Below are 15027 nucleotides of genomic sequence, written 5' to 3'. Positions count from 1 at the left end.
CTTGGCTTTTAAGGAATACCATAAAGGGATATCTCTCTCACACACACACACACACACACACACACACAGACACACACACAGTCTGTCTTTGTCAGATGCAAAAAACATACCGGTACCTACATACCAACTTGTTATTTCTGTCTGACCAGAAAAAGACAATCAAACTGACAATTCAATGACCCAGTAAACAGAGAAAGAACACTTGTGAAAATATCATAGCCTTTTAATAGACCTCTTTTCTGGGGGGAAAAAAACTGAGATTTTAATTACAGGACAGAAATTGTGTGTAATTGTATCTCATTTGTCGAGAGACGCCCGGCGAGGTGACCGCCTTGCGGTGTGTGTGGTGGCAGGGGCGTGATTTGGAGGAATCCCACTGCTGGCTGCATCCAGTTCCGGGCCACCAAAGGTCAAGCGGTGACTCCTCCAGCTTCCAGTGGGGTGTGGACAAGATGGCTGCCATTAACTGCAACCAGAAAGCTGTCCCTGAGAACGTGGGAGGTGGGGTAGGTACGGTGTGTGTGTGTGTGTGTGCGTGCGTGTGTGTGTTGTGGGGGTCTACTGTGTTGTCTACTATGCGCCAAATGGGAGTGAAACTTGCAAGCCTCTAATATTGCAATGGGAATGTAATGTAAAATGAATCTCAAATACCAAGCAACCAGCATGAATGTCGAAATGTCTCCTTTTTCTTGAAAAAATAAATCTCTCGTAGCATTGCCAGTGAAGACTGAGTGTGGTGTGTTTCTTTCAGCATTTGTGTACATGTGTGTATGTACATGTGTGTGTGCAGTGCAGGTGAAGATGTGTCTAAGAGGCCTGCAGATCTGTGGACTACAAAAGAACAAGGCCAAAAAACTGATATACAAAATAAAACAAATTTGGATTATGCCATGATATATGCTTATCTTCTAATCCAAATAAAGAATTTAAATGTGCGTGTGTGTGTGTGTGTGTAGCATTGCCGTGTGTGTGTGTGTGTGTGTGTGGTGTGGATGAAATCTGGGTTATCTCCTGGTTCTGGGCGCGGGTGCGGTGAAGTCGAGGGAGTAAAGTGCCGAAGCCAGAGCGGCGTATAGGTGGGAGGCGTTCAGACGCAGACAGTACACAGGGCTGCTGGTGGACGACGTCAGCTGGAACATCTGCACACACATACACAAGTATGCATAAAAACCTCATGTACACACACTTGTACATTTACATATACACACACATACACACACACACACACACACACGCGGCCAAACAACGTACACACATCAATGCACATTACACACACACACACACACACACTTGTACATTTACACACACACACACACACACGCACGCACATGCGCGCGCATACGCTTAGCAGTGCAGACACCCACAGACAGAAAATCCGCACTACCACCAAGAACACAGCCCAATGCTTCAACACATTCATCTCAGTAAACCACTCAGTGCGGAGGCCTATGACATGTTTAAGTATTGTGAGTACAACATGACTCAGCCGCACAGACCTACCGTGACACACACACACACACACACACACACACACACACACACACACACGTTCATTTAAGAGAAAACACTACACACAAAAAGACCACCGCTGGAACAACTGGCAAGTGGGTTGTGCACACAGACACAGAGAGACAGACAGACAGACACACACACAAACCACAAACACACACACACACACCTGCAAGCAGCGAGTGTGCCTCTTGTCCCAGAGACGCACCACACCATAATAGGAAGAACCGCTGACGATGAGGTGATTCCCATCTGTCTGCATGCAGTAAAGGGCACTGTCATGAGGCTCCTCCCATTCCATGACACACTTCCTGTTCAAAAAGGAAGTTCACCGAGTCGATTAATGGATCCCATGATAAGAAAAGAGGTTAGAAATTTCTCTAACATTCATTGGAGTAGAACATTTTTTTTGACAAAAGTACTTCTAATATCATTGGTAAAGAAACTACAGTGAGCCTGAATCATACAGAAGTTCTCTAAGTTGTGGTCCGCCACTCCAGTTGAACACAGACAACTGAAGTGCAGGTTGGGCTTACAGCCAGAGGATCTCCCTAAACCTCAATGTCATAGTGAGTCAGAGGGAGAGAGGGACAAAGAGGAAAAAAGAAAAGAGAAAGAGAGACATTAGAGTTGACGATGTAGAGAGTGAGAGAGACACATATAAATAGATAGATAGATAGGTAGATAGATAGATACACATTTATACATAGATGGAAGGATAGATTGATAGGGAGAGAGAGAGAGAGAGAGAGAGAGAGAGAGAGAGAGAGAGAGAGAGAGAGAGAGAGAGAGAGAGAGAGAGAGAGAGAGAGAGAGAGAGAGAAATAGATATAGAGAGGGAGAGGGCCACAGTGTCTCCCCACAGCTCGGGGAAGCTGCTGCTGCAAGCATCTTATTTAGGGCTGGGCCGGTGCGGCGGTAACCTCATCCCTTGTTTACGGAAAGGGGCTCTCTGGCTGGAGTGCAGCCTGGGGAGGGTGGGCGGCGGAGGGGAGGGAAGGGGAAGGGGAGGGGAAGGGGAAGGCCCGGGGCAGGAGCAGGAGCAGGAGCCGAGGGTGCCGGGCCCCGGCCCCGATCAATGCTCCATGAAAGGCCTGATGAATAAGTCATGGGCAGGGGGAGCTGGCTGGCCACCCGGCAGACACGCGGGCTGCTGGGGCGCAGGGGGCATGTCTGGACGACCCCTCTCCTGGGACGCAAGGGGCCAGGCTGGAGGGAGAGAGGGAGAGGTGCGCAGGCGGAGGTGGAGGGAGGAAGGGAACTCACTCTTCCTCTCTCTCTCTCTCTCTCTCTCACTCTTCCTCTCTCTCTCGCTCACACACACACACGCACACAAAATCAAGAGTCACATACAAACAGAAACAGGAACACGCACACACAAACATTTGTGGGGTCTCAACTCAAGTGCACCAAGGCACATAATCACCTTTCACAGAACTACACACAGGAACACACACACACACAAATAGGAATAGTGTCAGACAGAAAAATATCTTTCACACACACAAACACACACACACACAGACAGAAAACAAATGGCATAAGCTATTCTGTACGGTCATTGCAGAGCTTATAATAACAGACATGCACAACACAATGGGTTCCTCTGCCGTGGCTGCAGCAGGTGCAGAGCACACGAGAGCAGGAGGACAGCGGTCTCTCCACCCCTCGCCGGAAGACACTCTTATTTATGTCCGTTTTTTGGGGGCGGCCAGATTGAGTGGAAAACCTGTTTTTTCGGTCACTTTGAGTGGTGCCACAGGATGTGTAAAGATCACTCAAGTTTGCACACTTGCAATGAGTGTGGGAGAGAGAAATTAGAGCTTTGGGAATCTTCCACTCACTGCTCTGTCCTTCACTTCTTGATTCCACCTCTCTATCTCTCTGTTGTCATTCACTCTCTCTTTTCTCTCTCTCTCTCTCTCTCCCACCTCAGGCCCGGATCACGAGCAGGGCTGCCAGACCTGCGGCCGCAGGGAGGTGAGGAAAATGACAGGGCCCCCGCGGTAGCAGCAAACAGCCTTACTGACAAATGCAATACACACACAAACACACACACACACCAGACACACACACACACACCACACACACACACCAAACACACACAAACACACCAGACACACACAAACACACCAGACACACACACACACACACACACAAACACACAAACACACCAGACACACACACACACAGCTGACACATGACATTACTAAACAAGGAGACCCAGAGGGGAGAAGGTGTTCTCAACATACACACAAACACATGCTGGGAGCATGCATCTGGCACATACACACAGTGTATATGTGTTTATGTATTTAGAATGACATATCATGGATAGGCAACATAGTAATTAAAATAAATTCACTGAAAACAAACACACACACCACACACATACACACACAGAAGTTAAAGTCTGAGAGAATGAGCTGGACACACCCACACTCAACACAGACCTGAAGAGCACATACACACGCCTCATATATAAACACACGTTATCTCTGTCTACCACAAACACATGCGATACGTGTTGCGCACAAACACACACACACATACATACTCATGTACGTACACACACACACACACACACACACATGCACACTGACACAAACGCACGCACGAACACACACACACACACGCACGCACGCACGAACACACTCTACAAACACTAATGACAACAGTGCGGCTCTAGGAGAAGGGAAAAAAGGCAGCAGACAGAGACCACAATTAATATAATAATGGTGACGGGGAGACATGTTGTCACAATACATTTCACATTGGCACCTGTCAATTGCCCTGGAAGCATTCATGTCACTTCCAAACAGGGCCCTTTCTCGCTGATTAGGGCGCAGCGTTTTGCGGGGGACAAAACAGCCCGTGTGTGGACGGTCCATGCATTGTCCTTGGGCCCAGGCTTGCCGTGAATTATTGATATCTTAAGAGGGAACATTTACCCCTCCCGAACCTCCCCCCGGGCCTCTTTCAATCACCTCGGATTTGTGTTACTTGACTGACCTTATGCAATTGTGGGGGACACCGCCCGGCACCCCACAGAACCGTATGTCATTCTCCCTCCTGCTCACTCTCTCTCACACACACACAGTCAGTTTCTCTCTCTCTGTCTCACACACACAAACTCTGTCACACACACACACACACACACACACACACACACACACACACACACACACACACACACACACACACACACACACACACACACACACACACACAATACTCTAAGAAGCCCCCATTCCAAAAGAAGTCCTATACAGGGGGCCCCATCACAACAAGCTCACTGATCCCTAGCACCCGTCCTGTTGCCCGGGAAACGGAGCATACCACATCAATATGGCCACCGTGTGCTGCTTGGTGGCCTTGGGGTAGGTGAGGGTCTCCCTCAGGCGAGATCTCCCTCAAAGAAAGTAAGAGAGGGATAGAAAGAGAAAGAGAGATAGAGAAAGAGGGAGAGAGAGAGAGAGAGAAAGAGGGAGAGAGGGAGGGAGAGAGACCGAGGGGAGACTTTTTATTTGCCAGGGGCCAAGTCTTTGTGTCCCCAGAGCTTAAAGGGGGTCTTGAGCCTGGCCCCCATCTCTCTTTTTTTGTCTAAATGGTACTCTATGCACAGGGGGTCTTATTAGATTAACTGGGAACACTAATCTTCATCAGGCTCTGTGAGGTGGACTCAAGCGTTTACATTATTGCCCTGCCTGGACACAACACAATCCCCCTGGCCTGGCCGAGCTCTCACTAAGACCCCTCTCTCTCTCTCTCTCTCTCTCTCTCTCTCTCTCTCGCTTTCTCTCTTTCTCTCTCTCTCTCTCTCTCTTCTCTCACTCAGGACTTCATCCTCCATCGTGCACATAGTTGGTGTGATTTCCTTCAAGTCCTTTCACAAGTGAGCTATCCAGAGAACTTAGGGGAGGTGGCATAAGATCTGGCCCCAGTCTGGGCAAACTGTTGAACTTATCCAAAGTTTTGTTTTGCTGAAGTCCCCCCCCCCCTTATCTTTGCTGTGAGGCAGCACTAATTAAATAGCTACAATGTGTCCAGGTGTAATGGCGTGTTTTGTGTCCATGTTTTGAGCAGCAGGCTAAACAACACATTAGTACCTGGAGCAAACCCTCAAGTCCCAGTAGCGGATGTAGGTGTCATAACCGCAGGTCAGGAGCTGGAAGGGAGATTCATAGATGATATCTAAAACACCTGCTCCCCGGCGAAAGTCCTCACCCAAACAAGACACCAGCTGACACCTGCGCGGGAGAGAGAGAGAGAGAGAGAGAGAGAGGGAGAGGGCACTGTGGTGAGTAATTTGCAAAATATTTCCTAAAAAAAAGACAAACACCTGGGACAGCCACATATCTTTCTAGGGGTAAAAGCTTCCAAGACAGGTGTTACTAAAAGTTACAAAGTGTCCGCTCTCTACAAAAATATCTTCTGATGCAACCCTCAAAAGAGACATCTGTGAAAATAAACCTGCGCCTCTAAAGACCTCGACGTATAAGAAAAAACAATCATCAAAGGATCACCTACAACAAATCACCCCAGACCTGTCATTCCACATTAAAGAATTCATCTAACTTTGTCTCTTGGTTAAGATATTAGTGTCCATGCTGCTTGCATACCCCCCCCCCCCGCAAATGCCTTCATTTGCCCCAGTTAAGCTCTTATTACCCCCAAATCCCACTCGGAGGGCAGAGCGGGCCTGGGGCTGCAGACAACACCTCCAGGCCACACAAAGGACGGCTGAAGTCCCGGGACACGGAGTGATGGGGAAAAAGCAAACACCTCTCTGTCCATGAATAGAGCAGGGAAGTAGATTACTGTCAGGCCCATTCCCAGATATCTGTGTGTGTGTGTGTGTGTGTGTTTGAGAAAAAGTGAGAAGCAAGAGCAAAAAAGAGAAGCTATGAGTGTGTGTGTGTGTGTGTGTGTGTTTGTGTATGAGAAAGAGAGAGAGAGAGAGAGAGAGAGAGAGAGAGAGAGAGAGAGAGAGAGAGAAGGGAGGGGCAATGTTAACACCACGCTCCTATGATCACAGCACAGGAGATCCATTGAGTCCACCTCTATCTGCCTCTTTTTCTTTTTCTCTTTCTCTCTCTCTCCATCTCTCTGTGTCTGTCTCTTCTGGCCTACATGGCAAAGGGCAGATTATTGCAGAATAACAATTTCTTTGTTGCCATTTAATTCCCTCCCTGACCGTGACTGTGGGCTGTGTGCGTCTGCTGGACCTTTGATACCTGGTCCCTAGCAACTATTTAGCGCAGCCCAAAGGCCCTGGCGACCGCCCCCCCACATTTGTGGGGATCCTGCAGGCTCGCGGCGCGGAGCCCAGACACGTAATCCCCCCAAACCTGTGCTCGAGGGGTGGGAGGGGTGCAGGCCAGGCCGGCCAGCAGCGGCGGGGGTCTTATTGGACGACCTCTTTAAGAGATGGACTCCCCGGAATAAAGCCTGGACTCCTGGAGGGTCGGAGCAGACAAGCAAACCCACCCTCTTACCCCCACCCCACACACGAACAGACACAAACCAGCTCCCCCACACACACCTCTCTCACTCCCGAGCACATAACCCCCCCCCCCCACCCCAGCTACTCTGTCCACCTACCCCCCAAACCCAAGCCGCCACTCCCCGCCCCCCTTCAAGTCCTCCCCAACTGTGTGGTGACAGGGGGCATCAAGGTAGACCACCTCACAGCTGAACGTGACGGACGGCGGCACAGAAAAAAAAAAAAAAACGGGGGTCCAGCACTAATTCACCGTCTGCCGCAGATTTGTTCCGTGCCACTAGGTCAGGTTCTGGGATCCTGCCGGTTCTACAGCGCTAGACAGACAGACAACCACGGTGTGCTTTATCTCTTTTTTTCCCACCTCTGTTCTCTATCTCCTCTCCTCTCCTCCTCGCTGGCGCGCCATAATTTGCGATTAGATGGCACGGATCGGGGGGTGGTGGATGGGGGTGGGGGCGGCCCAGGCCTCAGCGAGTGTCAGGGAGTGAGACAAGAAAAACAAGCGCTATAAAAGAGTTGCACACATCTGCGCTGTGATTTTAAAGCCGGTAAATAGCACTGTGGGACGGCGAGGAGCAAACACACAGGATTCTTAAATTGTTAGGTCACTGGTTTTTATGTGCGCTGTGAAGATTACAGGATGGCGGATAACCGTATAATCTTTCAAATGACTGCATCTGCCTGGTCGGCTGGACTTGTTCTCCTGCTTAGAGCAGGTCCCTGATCCTCACCGTTGCACATGGAGTGGTGCAGTTTGAGTGGGGAGACCTTGATGTGACGGAACATCAGTACCAGTTTGAGGAGTGGGAGATTCAATGTGAAAGACACACGAATCACACACATATAGGCCATCATCTACATCATACTGTAGTGTGAATATACTGTAGTGTTTACAGTCTCTTAAAGCATCGGAGCTGTTTTACTTCCCAACTTATTTCATGTTTTGTTTTTTCATGTTTCTTTTTTTTCATTTGTTCCGGCCGCCATAAGACTACATAACGGACCTGTTTGAAGTCCATTCATTATTTACTACTAATGATAGTAGCTTGTTTTGGAACTATTTTTATTTTTTTTAATTAACTGTTGTCATCAGGTTTTTTTTTTTTATTGCAGCGAGAATGCTTGTTGGTAAACAACACACGGCTGCGGGACATCTGAATTTCCTCTGCAGGGATAAATAAAAGTATCTATCTATCTTTTTTTTACGGTTTCATCACACTGCCACTATGCCTTTTCTATCTCTATTCTCTCTCCCTGTTTGTCTGTGTCAGTCAATCTATACATAACTTATGCAAGGGGAGATTCAGTCATTCAATGTAAAAATATACAGACGTATGACACCACCTTGAATATCTATGACTGGTCTAAATTGAACTGAATCACTATATTTACTTTTTAATGTTGTGACATTCATACCAACTATGAGGGCTGACGTTTGTCTAAAATGGAGCCTCCCAAAAATACATATCCATATGACGGTCAGTGAGAGCCACAGCTATTTCTCTCCCTCTCCTGCGCATTCACACAGGGGATCAGCCAGACAGTGGTGGTCTGGCACCCGCCCAAACGGTCCAAATCAGTCACAAACCGTGCCTCCCCACATAACAGCTGGACCAGACTGGACTTAGCAACACCCACATGTGCCACAACGTGGGACAGCACAGCTCGCTGCCCCAGAGTAGACCTGCTTCGACCATCTAAAAGGTGAAAGGTCACCGATGATACGAAGTGAGAGGCACTTGGGGATACGCGCAAGCTTTGAGAAGAGATCAAACTTGACACAATGCATCCACCAGATCTATCACAGACAGGGAAAGGTAAGATGGATGAGATATGGGAGATGGAAGAGAGATGATGGGGAAAGAGAGAGAGAGAGAGAGAGAGAGAGTCCTCCCTTTTGGGCTTGGTTCTCTTCTTTGAGACAGGGAGGAGAGAGGTGGAAGAAGAGGAGGAGGAGGAGGAGGAGGAGGAGGAGGAGGAAGAGGAGAAGGAGGAGGAGGAGGAGCAGAGACAGGAGCCGCTCAGCTTAATCCTGTGTGACCTCGGCTCGCTCTCAAGCCCAAGCCCAAGCCCAAGCCACTGTGGACACAAAATTAGTGACTGAACTCGATAGGCTGGGAGTAGCCGGCCCTGAAGAATGTCCGAATGGGAATGGGTAGATAGGTATGGGAACACTGTCTCCAGGTTGACATCATGCAAGTATCAGGTATTACAATATAGAAATATTCCCAAAAATAGTTAAAACCACAAAATATATATACGTTCAACTAGGCTATTAATGATCTGCATTAACAGGATGATTTATAGATTTGTCTGAGAATATGACAGTTTGACATTGAAGAGAGTGTAGTCTGGAACTGTAGCACTGATGAGCTAGACCTAATTGTAATAGCAATGCAATAGTATATTATAATGCTAACATTTTGGAAGTTTCAAATAAAAATGTGTAAATACCTGTCTCTAGACATGGATCCATTTACGTATAAGTCAAAGAGGGGTGATGAGCCCTGTTGCACACATGGAGAGCTGTTAAGCCTTCATTTCCAATAAAAATAATAGCGTGTAACTGATTAGTCATGATGTATGGTCAGGGGGAATTGGGACAAAATGGTGGGGTGTTCCTGTGTCTTCATTTTCTCTAGTGCCATTTGGGAGACATACACACATACACACAAACACTGACACATGTACCCACATATACACACACACACACAAACAAACACACACGTACCTTCATGCATTCACACAAAAACCTACACACATGCTCACACACACATACAAACGTACCCACATACACACACAAACAAACAGGGTCACACATACCTTCATGCATTCACACAAAAACCTACACACACACACACACACACACACACACACACACACACACACACACACACACACACACACAAGGGACAATTAATGAAATGGTGGATTTTTTTCCTAGAGAATAAATGTGTCCATGGGTTGGCGCCACAGAAAAAAAGGATGTGTGTGTGTGTGCATTGTGGGTGCCCTTGTAAGGTTAAGTATGGAGACTGAACTGGCACTGGGTGCCTATGGGAAACAGGCCTTGGCCTGAAAGGATGTCAGACAGGTACATAAAGGGTCCTGCTGAGGTTTTCAGCCGCTAAAACAAACAGACACAGCACAGCACAGCACCCGCAGTACGTCAACCAATTTAAGCTTCCAGCACTCCTGAATCACACACACACACACACACACACACACACACACACACACACACACTTGGAAAAAAGAGGGAGGGGGGGAGGGGGGGGGGGCGTAAGGAATGTTGGTGGCTGGACAAAGGAAACTTTAAATGCCACACGCGTTCTCTCAAAAACAATGACATAGCAATTTGTATAACACAACTAGGGCCATATTCAGACATTTAACCCTCTCTTTCATAGAAGAATGCCAGGAATTCCAGGGAGGGGGAACTGTGTGAATCTTTGATGGGCTTTCTCTCTGACTGTTTATCCATGAGGGAGGGCCCACTGAAAGGTTGGTGGTGGTGGTGGTGGTGGTGGGCGTGTTGCCAAAGTGCTACCTTTGTGGGACCGCTCTCTATGGGTGATCATGGGCTTTTGTGCCGCGAAGAAGCAAAAGACAAAGAAGTCATTGCTAGGCCAAAGGAAAACACAAATGCTTTAAAATCAAATTAAAAGCTCCAAAAAGTGGGTGAATGGCAACATTTTTTTCTCTCTGCTGACAGCTCACACAAGTGACAAGGGACAATTAGAGAGGTCAATGTGAAGCAAGACACTTTGCTTTTTAATCAAACACTGTGAGTGAGCTGCTTTGTCTGCCTGATAATTTATGACCTCTAATGGTCTATCACAGCTATTGTTTGGGAAACTGAAAAAAATAATGAACAGAATTGATTGGATATAATTGAATTTTAGCAATAAACTGAGTAAGCTGAAAACAGTTGGTTAAAATAAAGTTCAGTCATTTTATGGTGGACGAATGCCAAATGATTGAAGAGATCATCTTTACCGCCGTGTAGCCCATATGCTTGGGTGGCTTGTGTGCTGTAGCTGTTTTGACAGGTGAGATTCTGGTGGTTTAGCAGGTGATGTCGCTATGTACCCACGCCTTGGTTACAGATTCATCCCTCACAACAATGCCTCAGAGCTGACTGAAAATATGCTTCGCTCTCTAAATCTAGTTCTTGTCTCGCCCTTTTCTTGATCCTTTCACTCCTTCACTTCGTTCTTGCTGTCCCAGTCTGCTCTATGGATCCCTCTCTCTCTCCCTCCCTCATACCGCCACACTAATCTGGCCTGCAGAGGAACAGCGGGAATGAGGGTGAGTGTTGCTGCCATTAACCCCCCCCCCCCCCCCCCTCGATCCCGTAACATCTGTACCCAGCCCTCCCTGTCCACACGGCACGCCACCTTCAAAAGCCCAGCTCCAAATCTTTCAGCCAACATGTTAGACGAGCTGTCAGCACGGCTTGACATGATCCTCAGAAGGGCTACACAAAGCAAACGAGTGGACAATAGGCCGGGATATGTTCTCTTTTCACACTGTAATTGCACTGCAAACAAACGGTGCCGATCACTCCAAACGGTGGCTTTTAAACGAGCCATTTTGCTCTAAGATGATGTAGTGTGACGGTGACACAAACCTCACGGGAATACAACTGTCGGATAAGATGGCAAATCAGTAAACAGATGAACCTTGGTGAAGGTGAATGTGTGGGGGAAAAAAGTCCTGAAAATCGGATGAAGCTTTTCTTGTTTGCTTCCGAGGCGCGACATGCAAGCCTTTGGGACCGTTTTTTCGGAAACCTCTGGAATGGCGACCGCTCATTGTCACAGTCGCTTGAATTTACGGTCGCTTTGTTGGAGAGGGAAAAGGGGTGTTTAAAGCTCACGGCGACACTTCATTTGAGGGCAGACTGTCCCTGAGCTCAAACGTCACTCAAAGCCAACAAATTCATCACCAACACACCACGACTAACGAGACAGAGAGAGAGAGAGGGAGAGAGAGAGAGGGGGAGAGAGAGAGAGAGAGGGAGAGAGAGGGAGAGAGAGGGGGAGAGAGAGAGAGAGAGAAAGAGAGAGAGAGAGCGGGAGGGAGAGAGAGAGAGAGGGGGAGAGAGAGAGAGAGAGAGAGAGAGAGAAAGAAAGAGAGAGAGAGAGAGAGAGGGGGAGAGAGAGAGGGTAAAGGAGGAAGCGAAAGGCAGGTCAAAATTGTGCAAAATGTACTTGAGATAGTCTTGACTCGTGTTTTGTCATGTTTGCATACTATTGCTTGCACTTGTCTGCTCGTGGTGCGCTCTGCCTAGACAAAGCCTACATGCAAAAAAAAAAAAAAATCCCTGGTGTTTGCTTTACTTTCACACCGCCTAATTATACATACAAAGCGCACGACGTCCTCTGCAATGGAAAAAAACATGCATGCTTATCACCGGCTCATCACAGAGAAACTTCGCCTGAAAGACAGGCATACGCTGGCACGGGAGCAACAGTGAGCTGCAGAACAACAGAGCACTGATGGTGTTTGTGTGTGATGGCGGCCCTGATGTCTGGGCCTGCTATCAAAGGCCGCAGGGGCCTAATGCACCATCGTAGCCGGGGAGGTGATGCAGGCTGCAGGCCGGCGGGTGAGAGGTGATGGTGGTGGTCTGTCTGGGAGCAGCTTAACCGGCCGGGGGGTGGGGGCACAGCGAGACACGTAATCATCGCTTCATCGCTCCAACCCCTCTCCTTCCTTCTTTCCTCTCTTTCTCTCTCTCTCTAAGCTCATCAGTTGTTTTTTTGGGGTCCCTCCTTGCAACCTTCTGGTTTTGGCCTACACCCTAACCCCCCCCCCTCATAAGGGGCCTTTGTTCGCCACACAAGCAGACTGGAACACTAAATGGGAAGATGTGTCTGACCCCTGCAAAGGACAAGAGAAAGGAGAGAAACAAGGAAAAAGGATGGGGGGGGGGGTAGAGAGAAAGAAAGAGAGAGAGAGGGAGAAAGAGACAGAGAAGGAGGGAGAGTGATAAAGAGAGACAGCGGGAAACAGTGTCCCTGTTACTGAAGTCTTATCTCTTTTTCCAGGAAGCTTGAGAGTGGGGATGAAAAGCATGGCCATATGGCTCAGAGCTACACTGTATCTATAAGCATACCCTGTCTTTCCTGAGTGGATATGGTTATGGTATTTGGTGTGTATATGGGTATACAGTATATGTATGTATTGGATATATTGATGATGATAACTCATTTGTTTGCGTGATTAGCATGATCATATCTTTTCACCATTTGAACTAAAGCACTAAAAGTGACTGCACTACAATCTAGAGTAAAATGCCTCTGATTTGCACCCATCAGAATGTATTAATGTGGAGTTTGTGTGGCTGCTGCCACCTCTCTGACACCCTAATTGGTACCGAGACTGTGAGAGTCCCTGTCTGCACAGAATGAGAGAAAGACAGAGAAGGGAGGACACTGAGAAAGAGAGAGAGAGAGAGAGAGAGAGAGAGAAAATGAGACGAGGGAGAACAAGGGAAAAAAAGAGTGACCCCCCCAGCAGAAAAAAAGCAGGTGAAAGAGGAAAAAGAGAATGAGTGAGAGGATGACAGAAAGAGGGAGAGGGAGAGAGACAGAGAGAGAGAGAGAGGGCCATATTCGCGCTCGGTGGCCTGTGGTCCCGGCTCCACTGTAAGAGCATCTGCCAGAGCAGGGCCCCTTCAGACGAGCCGTCAGTCACTCTGTCAGCAGCTGTCTGCGCTCCACAGATCAAACCTCAGAGCTCCATCTGTCAGTCAGTCCTAACCCCGCCCCTCCGTCCCGCACCCTCTCCCCACAGCCTCTCGGCCTGCCTCTGCTGGCGGGAAAAATATTACTCCCCAACGGAAAACCGACCCAATAGGAGTATGTGCAGTGTTGATAACAGGAGAGGTGGGTAGCGGGTAGTTGGTGATGGGCTTGGATGGGAGGAAGAAAGGGCCTTAGGTCTCCTACGCATCCACAATCTGGTGGACCAACCACATTCGTGGTGATGTTGACAACCTGAGTGAGTCATTGTAGTCAACAATTTTAGAACTGGGTATTGTGCAATTAAGCGTTCAATTAGGTCTGTCCTTCTTGGTCTTCACTGTCAAGTCTCATCCTGTGCTTTGAAACAGGTAAGGAGTTGAAGTGAGTCACATTGAGGGTGTGTGTGTGTGTGTGTGTGTGTGTGTGTGTGTTTTTGAGAGAGAAAGAGAGAGAAAGGGAGAGAAGAGAGAGAAAGAGAGTTGTGTTTGTTGGGGAGAAAGGGGGGGGGGGGGGGGGGGGGGTGAACAGGAGCAAGTCAGGTTGGATCAGGTTAAAGTCTCATGCTTTCACGACAGGAATTCTCAAGCCTCCTTTGAACTTCCCAAAGTGCACATTTTCTGGTACTGGAGGGATAATGGAACAGCGGCAGCCATTATATCCATTTAAAACAGAAAGAAAAGACAGAAGTTTCTACTTTCACTCCCATGATCAATTATGCTGACAAATGCCAAAGAGTCCTGCGACTTCCAAAAACACCTACCCAATGGTGTTGGACAGGGTCACGTAAAAGAGTGCACTATTCTCCGAAGTTTCACTCACAAACTATTCTTCGTTTGTGAGTGAAACTTCTCAAAAAAAAAAAAAAAAGAATAGTGGAAAAAAAAACACTCAAGACATCCCAGATTGTGTTACAGACCTTTTCCCAGAAATGGCATGTCCTCTTTCTCTCTCTCTCTCTCTCTCTCTGAGACCAAGTCCTTGCAAGTCTGACAAAGGGTGCACAATCATCACCTAGTCATTGATTATGAACTGGAAAAAGCCTTATTACTACTGCTACTACTAACTGACTACTAAGTCACTATATGTGCGTGCCATATGAAGTGTGTAATATTATTTTTTTATATATTCTGAACTGAAATATTGAACCAAAAGACAGCCAACACCATCATTCAGAGCAACCTTGAATATATGCATGTTAATATGCATCCATGTACAAGTTGGAAATGTGGGCATTGCAAATATATATATATATATATA

At 47.7% G+C, this 15027-nt stretch overlaps 1 protein-coding gene across 1 annotated transcript in view; it reads right to left on the bottom strand.

Annotated features, from left to right (window-relative positions):
- Positions 1-205: 205 nt before the first annotated feature.
- Positions 206-15027, bottom strand: part of fbxw4 (F-box and WD repeat domain containing 4) — a 34652-nt gene continuing 19830 nt past the window's right edge. Inside the window, exons 7-9 of the mRNA XM_042065088.1 lie at positions 5619-5759; positions 1679-1820; positions 206-1139 (exon numbers count right to left, since the gene is read on the bottom strand). Coding sequence (XP_041921022.1) covers positions 1005-1139; positions 1679-1820; positions 5619-5759 — 418 coding nt within the window. The 3' untranslated portion in view covers positions 206-1004. The remainder of the gene's footprint in view (positions 1140-1678; positions 1821-5618; positions 5760-15027) is intronic.

Source organism: Alosa sapidissima, chromosome 16 (assembly GCF_018492685.1).
Source record: "Alosa sapidissima isolate fAloSap1 chromosome 16, fAloSap1.pri, whole genome shotgun sequence".
Taxonomy (NCBI): Eukaryota; Metazoa; Chordata; class Actinopteri; order Clupeiformes; family Clupeidae; genus Alosa; species Alosa sapidissima.
The sequence above is the reverse complement of the archived record's forward strand: the minus strand, read 5'-3'. Positions and strand labels throughout refer to the sequence as shown.